The 20389-nt window shown below is 38.8% G+C and overlaps 1 protein-coding gene across 4 annotated transcripts in view; it reads right to left on the reverse strand.

Annotated features, from left to right (window-relative positions):
• Positions 1-4316: 4316 nt before the first annotated feature.
• The window catches only part of COL19A1 (collagen type XIX alpha 1 chain), a 180486-nt gene continuing 164413 nt past the window's right edge, over positions 4317-20389 (reverse strand). For all 4 annotated transcript variants that reach the window (XM_061460530.1, XM_061460531.1, XM_061460529.1 and 1 more), the window contains 5 exons: positions 17649-17819; positions 16736-16802; positions 14729-14884; positions 7596-7673; positions 4317-7400 (listed from right to left, as the gene is read on the reverse strand). In XM_061460530.1, the coding sequence (XP_061316514.1) occupies positions 7264-7400; positions 7596-7673; positions 14729-14884; positions 16736-16802; positions 17649-17819 (609 nt within the window). In that variant the 3' untranslated portion in view covers positions 4317-7263. The remainder of the gene's footprint in view (positions 7401-7595; positions 7674-14728; positions 14885-16735; positions 16803-17648; positions 17820-20389) is intronic.

The following is a 20389-nucleotide window of genomic DNA, read 5'->3' on the forward strand; positions in this document are numbered from 1 at the left end:
GTGGTTGTTCAAAAAACAAATAAAGAATATTTTAACCCCATATGTTTTTGTATGTATGGTTACACGCAGTACCAATAAACAGAACAGCTAGAAGACAGCCCTTAGCCATCCCAAGTTGCCTTCTTTAGATAAACTCAGGTTTTAGAGGATAATGTGCAATGTGGGTATTTTCTCTCTGTTTGAATTAAAATATCGGTGGTTTTGATTTTACCTTCTCTGAAATGTTTCTTTCTCAAAGACAAACAAAACCTTTCAGTTTGCTTAGTCATCCCAGTTTTCAAATGCAAACTTTGGCACACTTGCTTTAAGCCTTAATTTTTTTCCTAGCCCTTAATTGTGTTCAAAAATAACTGACTTGTAAGCCATGTGAGAATATAAAGCAATACCCAAGTCATCTGAGCTATGCATTTTTGCATGTAACAGTAAAGAGAAAGGTACTGGTATAATATATACTCTGAAAGGAATTATTGAATAAACTAATAGATTAGCCTTAACCAAACTGTAGCTGTATTTAAGAGCCATGTCACTGGCACCTCATGTGTTGACAAAAAATGCCTAAATGGAGATCATTTGGAAGGAAAATGTCTGATAAAGCTGCCTACTAAAAAAAAAAGCATATGTTCACATTTATTGGAGACTTTTGAGAAGGAGTTAAATGGAATTAATGCTGATAAGCTCTTAATGTCCCTTGCACAGCCCAGTATTTTAAAGGATAAAATCTAAAAGAAGTTGGATCTTTACAAGGAAGTCTTATCTACATGTGTCTACTGCTCTCTTAGTTCCACAGAAGCAGCACTGGATGAATTTCAGGTGAAAGACAGGAAGAAAACAGGCATAAAGAAATACGCCATCCTTCCCAGGGACTCTGGGCAATCCTTGGAACAGCACCATTTTCCAGCACCTCCAGTTTGGCCAAACTCTCTCATAACCAACATCTCCTACATTAATACTACAATAGATGACTGCAAAGAACTTCCTTCTTAAGAAACAAAGCCAGATAACTGCATACATGGTGATTGGCTTGTTCACACATAAAGGTGTTCTCTAAGGTTTTAGAATTAGGTCAGGTTTCACTGACTTACGACACAGCCCTCAAAAGTACCCATTATGTAGTGTAAACATAAAATGTTTGTGGTAATGACAAACTGTAGTTTCACCAGCAAACTTTTATTTTGATTATAAAGTGTGTAAAACTGTTAAAAACAAAACACCCCCCCCAATAACAGAATAAAAATATTATTTTCCATATGCAATGCATAAACATAATGAACCAAAAGAAGTAAACCCCCCCAATATTTAAATACAAATGTGAAGTGCTTTAAAAAATATAGTCTGAAAAAATGCATAAAATGCCACAATGGAAAAAAATTCACAGAGCAGAGAAAACATTCATATGTAAAAACCAAATGAGAATTATTACAATCAAACAAATTCAACACTGAGGGTCATTTCAATGCAGCATCTATGTGAGTAAGTGAATAGCTTAAGACTGACAGATTTTCTGCCCTCAAGCTGACTCACAAGTTTTAACTTAAAATACAGAACTGAAAAGAAATCCTCGGGCCCATTATAAGTTATTATGGGACATGATTAACCAAGTATTTACAAATGCCAAATCCTGTGAAGGTTACCTGAAGAATGGTAAGCCATACACACACACACAAAAAAGGAGGAATTGAAATTTTAGTAACAGCACGTTCAAGTAAATAAAGATTTGGAAAACAGGATTCTGAATGTAAAAGAAACGTAGCAACAATATGAAAAAAAGTAGCACTAGTTTTCAATAAATATATTTAGAAGGCACAAGCAGAGAGACTGAGAGGTTTCACAATCCGCTGGCAGTGGGCTGCCCATTCTAACCAGATGCTCTTGGAATCTTGGTGGATTCCTGAGTAAATCTTGTTCTCATCCCTTTCTGGTTCAACATCATAAAATGCTGTGAGATGTTGTGAACAAAAGACTACTGAAAAATCACTTTTACCTGTCAGGATTTCTGTCACCTAATTCTGTGTCCTAATTCTGGAGGTTTAATTGCACTGTGATAAATACATACACTTGCCAGGCTTGCAGCCCTGGCACTGAAGGCTCCCCAAGGCTTGCTGCGGTGGCTTTGTGCCTCTCCCTTCTCTTGTTCGCAGTTGCATCCTCCCTCTCATGATTTGACATGGCATGAAAGGCTGTAATTTCTGACAGAGCCAGTAACAGAAAATACATGAAACATTTCCATTTCCACCCAGAATCCTATTTCACATGTAAATGGCCACATAATAATGCAAAAGACAATATGCTAAACACTTAATACATTTCTGTTGAACTGAAACTTAAATGTTGCAAACCAGAAATATAATGGAGAGCAACCAGTTGTCACATTCTGTAATTCATTCAGTGATAGCTGCATATCATTCAGAAATGAAAGAAAACAGTAAAATAAGGCATGTCATTGAAAACCCTTCAAACCTACTGACTGGAGACTGAATGTATTTACAATGAAACAGCAGTAAATAATTAAATGCATTCGAGTTTCTAGAACACCTGACTCAGAGATAAAACTGCTAAAAGACATGTAGACTACATTTTTTTTAGCTACAAACTGAGTTTGGTCTACGCTCTGTGATGTTTGTTAGCAATTAATATTTGAAACCCACATTTCCTTAAGGTATTTTGAAACCTGAGTTTTCCACTTAAAACACCAACCATGGAGAAATCACGGCTAAACTTGTTCTCTGTGGCCTACACTCACGTATATAGAGATGGATTTAAAGATCCATCCAGTACAATCTACTTGTAGTGGACATAAGAAGTTTCAAGGAAAATTTGTATTATTCAGTATAGCCAGAATCTAACAAAAATGTGATTAAAAAATCCCCAAACCAACACTGGTTTGAATTCCAAGATACTTTTCATGTTCTAATATGTCGTGTTAGAGCAGTGGTTCTAGTACATTGGTAAAAGACAAAATTAGGGGCTGGCTTTACGTAGTATATTTGGAGAAACAAGTTTATAAAATGGTTGTTTAGCCCATGGGGTTTTTACAAGACTTTCATATAAACCTTACAGAGAAAGAAGAAAATAACTGAGTGTACACTGACATGAGGAACAGTATTTCACCCGTGTGAAAAAAAAAGCAGCGCCAAAATACTGTGTGCGAATACCCATTAATTTAAAAAATACTTATTTATCAAAGCTGTGCATACCTAACATCTGTCATAATCCACAATCATAAAATATAAAGGAAGGAGGGGTGATACCATTGATCCTATTTCTGTATCACAGTGCTCTTAGCATTGAAACCAAATCCAGTTTAAGACAAAAAAATTGGTTCTTAAAATATCTCACTAAGCTGCACTGCTACTCGATCACACAAAGTGTGCTATTATAATTGTTATTAACCATAGCAGGCTCTCTGCTCCCCTAGAGACAAACATCATTATAGAGGACATAAATGATGCCTGAAAGCAGGGTGTCCCACTCTTGTGTATTCTTCCGTAACACGCATATATACAAAACACAAATAAAATCTAAGCAATGTTACCTGAAAGTAACTACCCAAGAAAGGTGGTGTTTCTGTAAATACCACCATGCAAAACCAAGAGGATTTTAACGGAAAAAAAAAAAAGGTCAGGCTGAAAACCAAATCAGAAACACTTCTGCTTAGAGTCTACAGGCGCTGGGTCATTTCCTGGGCTGCTGAGCGAGTTAAGCCTGGGCTTTAGCCTTCGCACTGAAAAGCCGTGTGGAACTCCATCGTGTGGACAAAAGGAGGTATGCGGCAGCCTCAGGAAAGTTTCCCTCTTAACCAAGTTTATTACCTTCCTCAGGAAAACCGAGTAGTTCTGTGCATAGCTATTTGAAGGAAATCCCAACACTTTCTTGGTCGGTGATAAAGCAACTTGCCATAAAATATAATAGTTTGACCATGAACTGGAACAAAGCTTAGAGAGCCTTTAGGAAAGCTTTAAAACATATTGTCCAAGATACTTCAGTTCAAAGTCCTGTTGTACATAAGCATTCCCAAATCATAAAAAGACCTTATCTACTGAAAAAAACAATCCCCTGCGTTTAGCTCCTTGTGGTACTTACTGCAGCACAGAGTGATCAAAACAGATACAAAACTGATAATGCAAATTGCAAGATAGGTGAGCACCCCTCTGCCCTCCCTGGCTCTTTCTCCAAAGCTAAGACATCATCAACCTGAAACTGCAAAGAAACTTCTGGGGCAAAACCTGAAACCTAGGCAGAAGCATGTTTCAAGCTACATTCCACTTTCAGTTCTAAAGATACAGAGTAGGAACAAGCCAATGTGAAGTTAAACTGGGATTAACTCTGCTCTACCCCAGTGAAGAATATGGCATCTTAAAAAATGTATGGAGATAGCCCCTAGGAAAAAATACCCGTTTTCTCACATGAGAAAATTAAAGTGGGCTTTTAGCAAAATAAAAACACAACAAGATAATTACCAATGTTACCTGCAAACCAACTGAAAGTGTTCAAATACATTTTAAAAAGACCTTTAGATTTGAGCCTATAAAAGGAAAAAGGCATCTGTAAGAAACATAGATGAAAAAATAAAACTTCTTCAAATATAAAAAGTGTTCTACTTTCTGATAAATTCAAGTAAATTAACATACAGCAACTGCATCTGGCAAATACCAGATGCTGGGTTTCTGCTAGCTAAAAGCCCCAAAATATACAGATACACTTAACACGGCTCAGTACTTTATGTACAGCCTTCCAGGACAGGGCTGCTTGGAACCTCTCAGTCACTTGGACACTCTTCACAAGACAGCACCCTTTTGATATTATCACAGAAAACAAGTTTAAAATTAACTTATGAAGTAAAAAAAAAAAAAAAGTTTAGATTTTTACATTATTGGAATTACTAGAGAAGGAAAATGAAATGGATGAAAAAATGTTCACGCAAGATACCTGACCAGCAGTTCATTTAACTGAATGCAAAACAGTATTTGGGGCCTGCCCATCTGCTGGTGTATATACATGGGTATACACTTTGGTGCAAGGCCCCTGGCTTTACTGGCTGGGCTGCCAGACCCGTGGCCTGGACAGCAGTAGGTGCCTCAGGACAGGTAAGAACTCAATTTCAAGCCACCTCACCAGCTCCCAGTGTTAGCACAGATATGGCACTTTGAGGACCAGATTGGCAAATGTGAGCAACACCACAGAGCAAACCATGGGCACAGGAGGTCTGGAACAGGAGTAGCGTGGTCTGAGCTAGGTACAGGCAGGACCGCTTGTTACAAATGCACCTTTGTCCTGGTGGGATGGGTGCCCACCACCTGCAGAGCGGAGGACACACTGGCCTAGAGAAGGGACAGTTACTGCCTCCCAAGGGATGAGCAGGAAAGGTGTGAGGACTGTGGTTCACCCATGGGCTTTGACCTGTCCATCCCCATCCTCCTGAGGAAAAGACAATGCACCCTGACCCCTCCAAGGGGGTCCCCAGCTGCAGGGCATTTTTACAGCTGGCAGATTTCCTCCAGGAGATGGGTTTATGGTAGCTGCAGACTTTCCTTTCTGCTGCCCTTTCCTGTCCCGGAGATTTACTCTTAGCCTTCCTTCTCTGTTTAGTTAAACATCTTTGCTTCTGGCAAGCACCTTCTTCCCTCCAACATGTCAAGTAGGTATGCTTTTCCTCTTTGAAACCCTACCTGAAGGCTTGGCCTGTGCTCCCCAGCTACCTCAGTTAACTCTATCACCTCTTGCACTCATCTTACTCCTTTGGCCTGGGTGCAAATGCTGGGAACTCTGTTCAGAATAAATGACAATGTGTTTCTTTTTTTTTTTTCCTTTCTTTTTTTCAAGACAGCCACCAGTCATTTCTAACTGTTTTTAAGCAAAACCCAGAAGTCAGCCGGATTCATGTCTCACTACAGCTTCTCTGGAACTCAGCACTTCCACTTCGGAAACACTTCCCTGGCAGCACAAGCATGAAGTCACCGAAACCACCTCCCTGCCTGACATGGGAGAGAATGACTGGCTACCCGATGATGGGGCAAGAGCCCTCAGTAGTGCTTGTGTATGAACTTTTGAGGTTTTGGATTATAGGCGTCCATGTTCTCGCAACAGCACCTTCACTTCTTATTGCACTGTATCAACTTCCATAGGACTAATCCTAATAATCAGGAGTGAAACTTTAGACAACCCTCCTCCCTCCTTTTCAGAATCAGCCTCTGCATGATCAATTCTCTCCATCATTTCTTTTGCTTAACCATTTGAGCCCTAAAGGACTTGACTTATGCTTTGTTTTTTTCTTCTTCATGGACATCTGGTCCTGTAGGATTTACTGATGTCTGCAAACTGCACACAATCGTGCTCTCTGTAGCACTTTTCCAAGAGTGTTTTGCATTTTCTCCAACTTTCTCTTGAACTCCAGTAATTTTTTGCAACCAGCTATTAGGACCTGTGAGTTTTGCATCCTACTGTTTCCAGGTTCCTCTCAAGTTTATTTTGGCACATTATTATTGCAGGAGGAAGAGGAAAACCGTGCCACCAGTAAGATTAGAGGCTTGTGAAGTTCCTTCTTTTGACTGTCTCAGTGTGTACCCATAGCCATCTGTTGGGACCGCATCCAGTCAGGAGCGATGCTTCTCAGGGCTACATCTGACAATTTTCCAGTCAATCTGAAGGGATGAGATTAGAGAGATCATAAACATGTCTTTGTTTCCTTCTTTGACATCTAGGAAGTGACTGAAATGATAGGTAGGTGTTGGTGGTGCATGACACAGACCTGGTTCAGAAGGTGCGCTGGAGCCTCTTCAAGGAACATGGACGTTTAGCCTGTACTGAGTTCCCAGTGCTTCAGCTTAGGTCCTGCATTTGCCATGAACATGTATGCTTTGAAACTTCAGAAATGCATTTTTGCACTTAAACTTCACCACCAGCAAGAAAAACAAAGCCATCTTACATACTGAGGCATACATACTCTCTTAAGTTACAATAAAATATCCTTTCTTTGAAGAAAGAAGCTTACAAAAATTATTTAGGCCTATTTTCTCCTCTAAGCAAAATAAATATGAGAAACAAAACACATGGAATGCATGCTGGAAAATATCTGTCATAATTTCATAATTACGACACTACAAATAACATAGAAAAAGGCTCAATTCTGTGCCTTATAAATTATCCATATACCACGCAGTGTCGAGGAGAAAAAAGGTAAAATGCACCAAATATCTCAAAGATTAAATTAACTCATTAAGAGGAGTGAAAAGTGACTGTGAATCCAAGTGTCTAGGGAAGAAGTGTTTATTTCCCACCGGTGCGTGACCGAGTCTGTGATATGTGGTAATAGCAATCTGCTGGATTGCATCTCCCGTTGGGTCCGGCTGGCCCCTGTGGTCCGGGTAAGCCTGGCGTTCCTGGTGGGCCAGGCAGGCCAGTAGCTGGTAAAACAAAGTCAGAATTAGCAGAGTCCTTGCCAGAGCACGTGCAGTGCCCTGCGTTTCATCGCTGCACACCAGCTCATTCGCGACAAGGCAGGTGGGTCTGACTTCACGCCACAACCAAGCATGAAAACCAAGAAAAAAGCCCAGTAGTTCATAAACAACAGCAGCAGAAATAAATCTGGAGACTTGTACCTGCAGGGCCAGGTGGTCCAGGGTTACCGAGCAGTCCAATTCCAGGCTCGCCTCTTTCCCCTTTCTGTCCTCTATAACCTACACAGAATAAAGATATGAAAATAAGAAAATTCTCTTATTATAAACCATGATCTGCCATATATCATGTTGCTAGGAAATTATTAAGACAAATGTCACTGGGAAAAAACATGCTCACTTTTTTTCTGATATTGGTATTTTTTTTTTCCGAGACAACCCTTGTAAGTTCCTTCTGGAAAATATGATCTTTTCTAGCAGTGACCATTACACCCTCTGCCAGAGGACCCTCACTGTGTTCACTAGCCAGAACTTTCCCACAGCTTTTAAGTTACATTCTTGAAGTTCCTTTAATAAAGAACAAAATGTGCATTCTGCTCCAGTGTTACCTGTTTGACAAAATGATGAAAGCACAAACCCAAAGGCCACCTGGGGTCTGACCAGCCCTTCTCTGCTAGCCCACAAACTGAGCAAGACTTTGCCCTTTCCACTCTACATAAATCTTTATGTCTGTGCTTTTTAGAAAGTACACTGATAGTTGTACGCTGAGATATTCCCCTTTACGCAAAAAAAGACCTGCTCCCCCTCCAGTGTTACACAGCTGCCATCACATGGACTGAGCTTTTGCAGACTTGGGGTTCTAGTATTCAAGGCCTACTTTGATCCAAGTAGCTGTGTATTGCTAACAAGGGGTGGTTACTAATTATACTATGAATATTTCAGTCCATTTTCTTCACAGGCCATAGCTTTGTATTTATCTAAACAGCTTTCCTCTTTTTAGATGCTGCAACTCATATCCAATAGCTGCTTCTTTTTCCTTAAACCGTTTGTAAAACATTTTATTAGTTGAAAACACTCTGGCTGCTTTAGAGCAAAACACTGGTGGCTATCACTATAACCTTTTCCTTAAGATTTCAAATTAAGAATACATCTAGAAATGTACCTTTTCTGTTTAGACCATGCCATTTACATAGGACAGGGGATGAAGGTATTTTTAAAGGAACAAGGGTGACACCTGCCACAATCCCTTACTTTAAAAGGGGTTATAAGGAAACCCTCTTTCCTCCCAACACCTCAGATGTTGGCCTGTAAGGTGATATATGTTGAAGGTTAATTTGCCAACTCCTGGTGACATTTGGAATTAAACTTGTTCTGCATCAGGTACCAATATATTTCCAGTGTCATGTATGCCATAAAATAAACTTCCTTTCAGGAAGAGCTGTAACTTAGCTTGAATTAAAAGAGCCACGGCTGAGCAGCCAGCATAGTGGTATCAATCTATCTGATGTCTTCTGAAGAGTAACGGGCACTGGCAGATGGATGGCAAAGGTTATCTTGTACTGCAGTTTGTTGCAACACTGGTACTTCATAGGACAATCCAGAAGGAAACTATTATAAGAGCATGGGTACCAATTCAGGGTTGTTACAACAGCCACAATGCAGTTGGAATGGTACATTGAATATGCAAGTTTTCTGTTAAACACAGTCTCATTATACACTTCGGTAGAAAGTCTTATTTTCTATTGCAATCATTCTAGGTTTAAAACCAGAGCATCAGCTATCTTACCCTTTTCTCAGGACCCCAAGAAGGAAATTAAAGTGAAGCAAAACCACTAGAAAACACATGCAGAATGGCATGCATCACATAATAAAAAGCTCACAGAGAAATGAAATTCAATTAATCATGCATTCTGGTCAGAGTTGTGTTAAGCAGAATTGTACAAGGCATATGTGCACACAAGCTATAAAGACTCAGAAAAGGGAATATGCAGATGTACATGTTCTGTTCAATTGTGAATCTTGATTTTGCTCTTTGATGACCACAGTAGTATTTATAACTACATTAAGTTGGTTTGCTCTAAAAGTCTTGTGTAGCACACAAGCAGTAGTTGCTAATGTCTGAGAAGCCCAATCATACAACCACAGGATCTATTGCATTTACTTTTTATTATATATGTTTCTTAATTTACATTAGATAGTTACAGTACATTTCTCACTACAAACCCAGTTAATTGCAATTTTTAAAAGTAGTGCAGCCACTAATCATTTGTTTTGCTTTTCTTTAGTTATGGGGAAAAGAGAGAAATCACATTCAAGATATATCACATTTACAATCTCCATGATAATCATTACTGTAGGTATCTGAGACATCATAATTGAAGAGAGGCTGAGAGAAGACTGAAAGATTTTGTAAACATCACTGAAATTCAAGACAAAATGGAAAAAACCCACTACAATTGGAAAAGGGCAGCCTGACAATAAAAATACATGATCCAGGGCAGTCTAAACAATTACTGGTTGTATCTGAATATGCATGCAAAGGTGTAGTTTGTAGTTCTGATGACAAGTTTGATACAAATATTCCCAGATATCTTAAACTAAATATAATGTTTTATTTAACAGGGTGTAAGCTAGTAAACAGGCTTATATGTAAACAATCTGAACAATGTAATGTGTAAATCTGGCAGGAAAATATTTGATTTTTAATGAGGTATCTTTTGCTCAGAAATAGGGCCATGGTTATACTTCTGGAGGCTAATATCACCTTCTCTCTGAGCTCTAAGTAACAAACTCATACACAGTCAATGGAAAACATTAATGTACATGTAAAACAGATTTAGATTTTAATTGTTTTTAATGTAAAGGCACATATAAGATATTGTCTATTTTTACTGGTAGAATTACAATTCCAGTAAGAGGTACCTGTTTAATCCAAAAGGTAGCTGTTTTAGCAAGGTCTTTCACTTGGGTTCCAGAAGCTTTGTTGTGATTTTTGCAACCCAAAATTTTTGATATGTAAACATGTACCCAGTGTGGGTAGTACAGTAAATAGAAAAAATATGTAGGAAGTATGTGTTTAAATGGAAAAGCTTTATTTTGCTCACAGGTGAATGGTAACAGCTAAAATACAGATCTCAGTTTGGTGCTTTCTATAAACATCACAGTCAGAAACATCACGACCACAACATCCTCAGCTCTACATGGAAACCATAGAAAGGTTTGGGTTGGAAGGGACCTTAAAGATCATTTAGTTCCAAAACCTCTGCCACGGGACCTCTGCCATGGGAAGGGACACCTTCCACTAGACCAGGTTGCTCAAAGTTCCATCCAGCCCAGCACTTCCAGGGATGGGGCAGCCACAGCTTCTCTGGGCAACCTGTGCCAGTGTCTCACCACCCTCACAGTAAAGAACTTCTAATATCTAATCTAAATCTCCTCCCTTCCAGTTTAAAGCCATTTCTTGTCCTGTCACAACATGCCCTTGTAAAAAGTCCCTCTCCAGATTATTTGTAAGGCCCCCTTTAAGCACTGGAAGCTGCTCAAAGGTCTCCCTGAAGCTTTCTCTTCTCCAGGCTGAACAATCATAACTTCTCTCAGCCTGTCTCCATAGGAGAGGTGCTCCAGCCCTCTGATCATCTTTGTGGGACTCACTTCAACAGGTCCACATCCTTCTTCTTATGGTTGGGGCCCCAGAGCTGAACACAGTACAGAACTTAATGTCTATGAACTTGGAGGTTAAAAAGTTCTCTCGATTAAACTGCTCCAAAAAGTATTCCACTGATATCGTGGAGACCCTCTTCCATTCACTGTATCAATAATGCAGCACCTGAAACTAGCATACCAAGTATATAGAGAAATCTGAGGTTCTTCAATACAAATGAGGCAAATACCTTATCATGACAAGGTATGATGAGACAGAAGTTTATCTGCTGTGTTTTACTGTGCAAATACTCTGCATTCATAAAAACAAACAAATAAAAAGGAACAGGAAGTGTGCTAAAAGCAAGCCCTCTCATCCAGCCTCCATATTCTGCATTCCTTCTGTGTATTATAGCTCTCCCAGCTAAGAGGTGGTAGTTGGGTTTCAAATCAAAGTGAAACAGGTTAACTTCACCCTCCTCAGCAAAGAGTATTTTATAGGAGGTGATGCTCGAAACCAGTGCAGCTATTTTAGAAGACTGATTGTGTCTGAGCAACATCTACTACAGCGGGTTCCTGACATCAGCCAAGCTGACATCATACTCCACTCCACATGCTCCCACCATACAAAATTAATGAGACTAAAATAAGGGACTAAAGATTTACAACAGATTAGCAATGAAAATAAAGTTCTTTCAGTATTCATAGCCTGACATTTATTTTTTCCTGAGCTGATTTCTTCAGGCTACCATGAGTTATGAAGACCTACAAAACACTAGTTTCCTTTATTTGCTAGAAACAGTGAAGTTTAACTAGATGAAATCTTACTTTCTCCATTGAGAGAAAAACAACAGTCATATTAACATAAAAGATCTCTGGATTACAAAATTCACTTACTATTATGGTTTTAAAAATTCAAGTCAATGAAGTTAATAGATCTAGATCCTCTAACACATGACAAGCTAATTGAATACTTGCAAATGGATGACATTGCTATAGCTTGTCTACAAAGTGTTGAAATAAACTTCCAGTTTCTCTATGAAACAGTAGCATCCTTTAAAACTGATACAGAGTAAACAAGTTCCTCTGCTCCCGATTAAACAGATGGTGTACATTTCACTGGCGACACTGCTTCACAGTATCAGCCTGCTGATGTATGTGTCACAGGCTATTATATTAAAAATGAAGAAATATATATATAGAAATCTTCTAATCACTATTATATAAAGTATGTTTAAATACCAACTGTATGTTTCATAATTCAAGTTGTAATTCTTTGTTGGTTTTTGATTGCATGCTATATGTTTATTGAGACCATCCTATGAAATAAAAATTATTTGCACCTGAACCACTGGGAAGTACCTGAGAACACACCTTGCTGAAGGCCAGCAGGTAACAGTCCTGAGCTTTATTAGAAATTAACGACTTTATGCCCAAGAGCCTAGCAATTCCTGAAATAGAATTTCTGAAGGCAACAGCTACACTTCCAAAAGTTAGTACTTATGTTTTCTGCCTCTGGGCTTGACCCCTACCTATTGTTTTGCCGTGCAGAAGGAGGCTCTTGTGGAATCCAGCCAGGTGATATCAGATCAGTTCCTGGGGGAACTGGCACCCAACTGAAGGTGTATGGAGGAACTCCGGCGAAGCTGAAAGTGAAGTTAAGCACCTCTTCAAGTGCACAGTGACACCTGCCTTTCCCACTGGCTGGCTCTAGCAGTCTCACTGCTCAGTGTGCAGCATCACAAACAGGCACTGGAGGAGTTCACAGAGGTCCTGTTAATTGCTCTCCAAAACTACCTACTTCTTTTCACTGGCTATATGGGACAACCGATTGTTTCACTCTGCCAGTCCAGAAGTGTATTACTGCAATCAATCACAAAACTCTGGAGCTGGCAATCTGGGTTACACCAAAGTGAGAAATACTAAGGAATATCTGTCAGCCAGTGCTAAATCTGTATTATGACTTGGACATATGTGCACACAGCATGCTACCTTGATGATCTCAGCCACACATGCATGTAACATGCTTCTCCAAGCTGTCTTGTCTGCTACGTCTTTGTGTATGGCTGAATATAAGCTGGAATATAGAAGGATACTTTCTGAGCTGCTCAGAGACTTGAATTTCTTTTACTGTTGGCACAAAGCAGTAACACTCACAGCCACAACTGCGAAAGGCATGAAGGACATTTGTAAGTGTGCTTCTCTCACAGGACTATCTCTTACTTGGAGTGTAAAAAGGAGGCAAGACAAAGTTTTGGTTTTCTTTCCTTGGAAGTATAATTTCAGATATCTTTTGATGTATCAGAGAAGTAAATGCTTCTCACTTAGGTTACCTTTTACTAATCAAAAAAGAGTATCGAGCATACCAGTAAAATAAATGGAAATCCTGCATACATGGGCACTACTTTTACTTAAGCATAAGGCATGAAAAAGCAGCTTTATTTTTTTTTTTCAAGCATAGCTATCACCTTTACTCTTGATGCTCACTAGCTGGAAATGAAGCCTAGTACAAAGTTCCACTTTCCAGAAGCATCTTGGACTATCCACCACATACATCATCATTGAACAATCTGGCACTGACATTGAAGTTGACCATTTACAGTAATCTGAATATTTAGGTAATGAAGAAGTCAGTGTTGCAAAATTCTAAGCCTTTTATTGTTTTCCTTGATCCTTTATTCTTGTTCTTCTCATTCTGAGCTCATCACATTTTTCAAGCTTCTCTCAGTGGTTTGCGCTTATCAGTGTTAGTAATTCTTTATTCTTCTTATAGCTTTAGGATCCACACATCTTCAGCTTTACTCTCATGTTCTTCATTCCAGTCTGCCTTGCTCTGACTCCAGAGCAGACCAAACTAACAAAAGATAATAAAGAACTACCTACAGATAAACTGCAAATTAAATATTACCCAACCACAAAATATTATTTATCGATAAATCCTTTTATCCTCTTATTCTGTTCTCCTCTTCCTTTTAATCTCTGAGAGGCTGACTCTACAGTAGGTCACAGGTACAATAAGCCTGGATTCCTTGAAGTGAATTTTGCACTAAAAGACAGTTCAGTGAAACAAGAGTCCTACACTGTCCAAATGCAATGTACAAGTTACCATTTGGGGTATAGAGAAAAGCTCATTACTCTGAAACTGATTTATGAGAATAGGTTACTTCACTGTAAGAAGAATTAATGTGGTAATATTTATTTTTTCATTGTTTCTTAAAGAATATTTGCCTTCAGTTCTTCCTCCCCTGTGTTGTCTCAGCATCATTGCTGAGAGCACTCTGACTTGGAGATCAAATTTTGTTTCTTAAATAAGATGGTCTCTCAATATGGAACAAGATCTAAATAGTTATGTTAGAGTGCTGGCAGTTTTTATTCCTTGTTAAAGTTTTTTGGAGAAAAAAAATAACCCTCAAAACTGATACAGTAGCCTAGATACCTGTCAGCTTTAGATATCTGTCAGTAATTAAGTGCATCACTTATTAGAATAAAATGCACTGATTAGGAGTTTTTAATCAGTAAAATCCACACATTTACTATGGGTTAATATTTAGATCTAGTCTGGAAAAACATAAGTACAGTTTTAAAAGTTAATCATTAGGAAGCTAGATGGGTAATCCTGCCTTATTTAATAATCATCAGCAAGTGTATAAAGATTTCAATATACACTTCATAGGAACATTTTTTTTTTTAATTCCTACCTTGAATTCCACGTTCTCCTGGTGGCCCTGGCAAACCATCCTTTCCTGGTGGTCCCGGTAACCCATCTTTTCCTGGAGGCCCTGGTTTTCCATGCGCTTGGGAGGCAAGCATTGCAGCAGGCAGCTTCAGCTGGGATACAAACTGAGCCATCCTTTCTTTATTAACAAAGGACACAAAAAAAAAGTGGTTAAGAAATCTGCTTGCAAAGTATGGGAAAATAAATGAATCCCAAAGCGCCAGGTAAAGTGTTTAATCCTTCTAAACGTCAAGGCATTAAGTGTTCCTATAAGTAGAGGCCTTCAGTTCCACCTCTAGACTCATGTTTGAGTCTTTACCCTTTGAAATAATCTGAATGAATTTGTACTAAAGTATCTATTATCACTCTCTTTTACCAATGTATTCCAATATTTCAAATAACTTCTGATTCATGGAAGTACTTAAAATACATAACACAGAATAATTAGTATTTAACACCCCTATGAAGGGCTACCTTGTATGTTTGTAACTCACAGTAAATTGCAAATTAGAGTTTAAATACTGCAAATTCCAAGTTCTTGGAATATGCAGAATCCTTGAAAAAAGTTGCAAAAATATCCATATAAGTTCTCAGCAAACATTATTAATTGCTGAGCATTTAGCTAAGATTTCATCATGAACTGTTTAAACTGGTGGAATAAAGTGCACTTTTTAACATTTCAGTGTTCCTTAGAGGTAGACAAAATAGGCACTAACCTTGAATCTGTCTCATTTACACTGGATTAAAAACCTTAATTAAGTATTTCACAATTTATCAGGTATTTAATGTGGTGGAGTTTCAGGAGTGGGCATCATACAAAAAATAAAAGTTGATAGAAAATAGGCAAAGTGAAACAAAGCCAGAAGATCTGTGGCATCACTAATGAGGCGTAGAAAATGGAATAGCTTAAAAGGCAAAAGCCAACATTCCCTGTAGGCAGGACACTGTTTAATATTTTATTTTTATGAATAGACTAACTAACTTGTTACCGTTCCATTTGAATGGGAAGAAGAGGTAACTTCAGCCAACAAAATGCTTTGGAATACATAGTAGGTTGAACTCCTAAGGGGTAGCAGTCTGGGGAAGGGTGAAAATACAAAGAACAATAGCCTTGTTCTAAAGTGAAAAACTGCCTGAACAGTTTAAAAAGTCTTGAGCTTTATGTGATTTCTTTTATCCCTGAAAGATAAAAAGTTTTGTAACCATAAATAATAATGACTAACTATCTAAGCATATTGCAGACATAAGAAATGCATTTTGCAATGGAAGAGAAACTACTGTTAAGAGATGTTGGAGCAGAAGCTCATTTCAGACACCTACCTGAGTCATAGCTTTTCAACCCTGACTGAGAAAACACCAGGAAAGAAACGTACCTCCTTTTCAGAGTAAGGACACACCTCAGAAAGATTACATAGTACAAAGGCCATGACTGAATCTGGTACTTGCCTAAATTGTGCCAGAAGATGGTGGTCCGCAAGGGAGCTTTGGAGCACATTTGCTGAAAATGCACAGCAGTTTAGACCTGCATGACTGAAAGCTGTCAAGCCTTTCTCTCATTTGGAGAGTCATCCACTAAGCGGCCAAAATAATTAGATCTTTCTATTGTCTCCTCTTTAATAAATCTTCAGTGTCTTTAACGATACATTGTAGATACCTATGTATCTGCAATAGTGTATGATGCATACATGTATCTAAAATGATACATACATACGTTTGCTATTATGATTTGGAACAAACTGCATGTTAATGCTAATCTTCTACAGAATTAAATACTTTGTTAACAGATACTGTAATTTATAACTGTTTGAACAGAGTTATATTGAGTAGACTTAAACAACAATTAAACATAGCTACAGCAACAAAGCAGCTGCCAAATGCAGCGTAAGTTACATGACATGTAAAGAAATGCATATAAAGGCTGTAGGGATGTAAAACATTTAGAAGGTAATTTAAGATTTATGTTTAATTGTATAATACTTCATTTTCTTACCTTCAAAAACCTTAAGAACTTCTTGTTTGATGATTTTTTTTATTTCGTCGAGTGAAACTGTATCAACCTGATGAGGAAAATAAAAGGTGATATGTATCAGAAGAAATACACAGAGGGCACTTTATAATGATACAAGAATAATAATAAAAAAAGAAAAGGCAGAAAATATCATTTAAAATGTAAAGCTTTTACCAAAAGTTAAATATTTGAATGTGTGTGTGTTTTACTTAACTGCTAAGGTCACTGTATTGCAAATACATTATAATTCTATAAAGACTACTAATACCACGTAGTGGAAGAGGCACTTCCAAACTGTCAAGATTATCAGCATGTTATGTGTAGCAAAATTAATTTTCATTAGACAGCAAGGACGTTCAGTGACACCACTATGCTATACTTGCCTTTGCCATAGCATTTGCCGGCTTCTCACCCCCTCTAACTACTAGCTGCTTTGAGGCACAGCTGACTAACTAGAACTGCATCACAGGACCAATAACTTCCCTGGAAAAGCTTTTTAGAGCTTTATCCTATCTGATTTAGGGTAAAAAGAACTCGTAACATGGATATGTCTCTGTGCACACATGGGGACAAACCAAGATATCTACAACTGACATGCGGCATTTTGCTGACTTTTTAAATGTTGATTCTTCTTTTATTAAGAATCATTTTCGTTTGCCTCATTTTCCCTCTCAGTGGCAAAGACTTAAACTTGAGCTCTTAAGCTTATGAAAAGCTTGAAAATTAACGGTATTGAGTAACTATATTTTCAGGATCTAAATAAATAAAGTTTAAATATATACCTTAGTTTTTCTAATACTGTTGTATTTCTTGTTTGAATTGCCACTGCTCAGCACATGCTACTTTCACATCATCTGAATTCACTGACAACCAAAGAAAACTTGTATTTACTTACTGGAAACCCTGGGGGTCCTGGAGAACCTGGGGGACCTTGATGGCCTGGTGACCCTGGATAGCCTCTGTCTCCTGGGGGTCCAACAGGACCCACATCCCCCTTTTCTCCTGATGGGCCAGGTTTCCCTCGTTCACCTTGTGGACCTCTGTCTCCTGGAATACCCTGATCTCCCTGTGTAAAATAAAAGCAGAAAGAAAATCATTGCACACAGTGGAAAAAACTGAGAAAAGCCACCCAAGAGAAAATTCTCCCTGTTTAGAGATAGTTTTTATGAGTAATGCAAGGAAGCTTATTTTACAGGATAACCCTTGTTTCTGAAAACACACCAAGTAATATTTTGTTTTGTTACACTTTCAGTGTTGAAGTCAATGACAAAAAAATTAGCTTGACTCTGTAACCTACTTTTCAAGGACAGAACTTTGGTGCAGACAGTTTATAGCCCTTCCACAAGGATTTAGAAACATCAAATATGGTACAGGTAGAATTTAGGTGCTCAAATTTCCCCACGCACAAGGCATCAAGATTCTTCTGTAACTTTCCCTAAAAGCCTGATATTTTATTTCTGCACATAGACAAAATTTCAGTTAATCAAAGAAACAACAAATCCACAAATCTATCTATAATGAGTAAATTCCTTGCAAACAAAATGAATTAGATGTCAGTGTTCTGTCCACCAACAACTTCCGTCATGGGTGAGATGGCATTTGTTTTATTTGCGAGAAAGTAAATCTTTTATAGTCACTTAATGTATTAGCTATTAGGTCACTGAAGTACAGCTGTGGTGCCTAGTGCCACAAGTCACACACTCTGATCATTAATGAACAACTGGCAATTCTTAAGGGTCACTGTCTGCCCTTGAAGCTTCACTTAAACTAAAGTTAAGCTCCACCACGAGCACCAAACAGCATCAAGAACTAACTACATCATTAATAGCTAAATCCAGAATCTACATTTATGAAGGGTGAATGAATGGAATTAATTGCATTCTTAACCTACAGCTTCTTAAGTCATATTTACATGACAGGTAAAGATTGAAAAAGAAATAAAGAAAGGTAAGGATGCAAGTAGGAGGTTGTATAACACTTTTATCACCTATCTGTCCTCCAAACTGTGATTTACAGTGAGTTGGAGCTTATTATTGACTATAACTAAGCTTCACTACAAAATCAATTATAACTTGTGAGGTTTTACTGCATTAACTGAAACCATAGCACATTCCCAACTGGAGTTTGAATTGCCCTCAGTAAGAGTGCAGAGGCTCTGAACTCTAAAAGTTTTCTGCAAGAAAAAAAAATCCACAAGTGTCAAAATCTGAGACCTCATCATCTCACACTTACACTTTTAACCTCCATGGTGGGCTGATGTTGGCTGCCTGCCACATACCCACCCAACTGCTCTCTCACTACCCCTCCACAACAAGACAGGGAGAAAATGAGATTAAAAGCTTGTAAATCAAGATCAGGACAGGGAGATCACTCACCAATTACTGACAGGGTTAACAAAAAACTGAACTTGGGGAAGATTAATTTAATTTATTGAGACTTAATAACAGAACAGGATAGTGAGACCTTCTCCTCAACCCACCCCCTTTCTTCCCAAGCTCAACTTCACTCCTCACTCTTCTACCTCCTCTCCCTCAGAGATGCAGTGGGATAAGGAATGTGGGTTGTAGTCAGTCCTTAACACTTCATCTTGGCTGCTCCTTCTTTCTTAAATTTTTCTCCTACTCCAGTGTGCGGTCTTTCCCATGGGAGATAGTCCTTCATGAACCACTCCAGCATGAATCCTTCCAATCGGGGGCAGTTCTTCAGGAACGGACTGCCCCAGTGCGGATCCCCCATGGGACACAGTTTCTGCCTGAAAACCTGCTCCTGTGTGGGCTCCACTCCATGGGCTGCAGGTCCTGCCAGGAACCTGCTCCAGTGTGGGTTCTTCCTTGGCTGCAACCTCCTTCAGGGCACATCCACCTGCTCTAGCATAGGTTTTTCCATGAGCTGCAGGATGGATAGCTACTTCACCATGGACCTACATGGACTGCAGAGGGACAACCTGTCTTCATCAGGATCTTCTTCAGTCTGCAGGGAATCTACTCCAGCACCTGGAGTACCCATCTCCTCCTTCTTCACTGACCTTGGTGTCTGCAGATTTGTTTCTCTCATGTTTTCTCAGTGTTCTCTCCCAGTTGTTGTGCAGCACTTTTTACCCTTTCTATCACACAGGCAGTACCAGCATCACTTCTGGCCTCAGCTTTGGCCAGCAATGGATCTGTCTTGGAGGCATCTGGAATTGGCTCTGTCTGGCATACTGGGGGCAGCTCATTTCTCGCAGAAACCACCCCTGTAGCCTCCTTATTTCCAAAACCTTGCCATGTAAACCCAATACAACCTGTCAAACTGCTAACATGATCCTATTCAAGGATGTCAGTGTGACACAGAAACAATCTCAATGTGATTACATTTATTGTGTGTTTCTTAAAAGACCTATCCTGCCATTACTGCTGACACCTGATTTCCAGTTTTATTTTCTGGGCATTAATACCTCAGGCAAAACTCTAAATATGCAGCATATTAATTATTTCCAACAAACACACGGCTACTTTAGCTATTTGGTAGAAGACAGATAAGATATGATGTGATACCTAAGACAACTGAAACCCCTGTCAAAGAACTTCCAAATTTTCACCAGTTGGTGGGAGCAGGAAAGGTAATGTATGTGCATTTGGGTTACTGGAAGAGTAATGT

The sequence above is a fragment of the Pezoporus flaviventris genome, unplaced genomic scaffold (assembly GCF_033815535.1).
Source record: "Pezoporus flaviventris isolate CSIRO_AGI_PZ_B2104156 unplaced genomic scaffold, CSIRO_AGI_Pfla_v1 ptg000031l, whole genome shotgun sequence".
Lineage (NCBI taxonomy): Eukaryota > Metazoa > Chordata > Aves > Psittaciformes > Psittacidae > Pezoporus > Pezoporus flaviventris.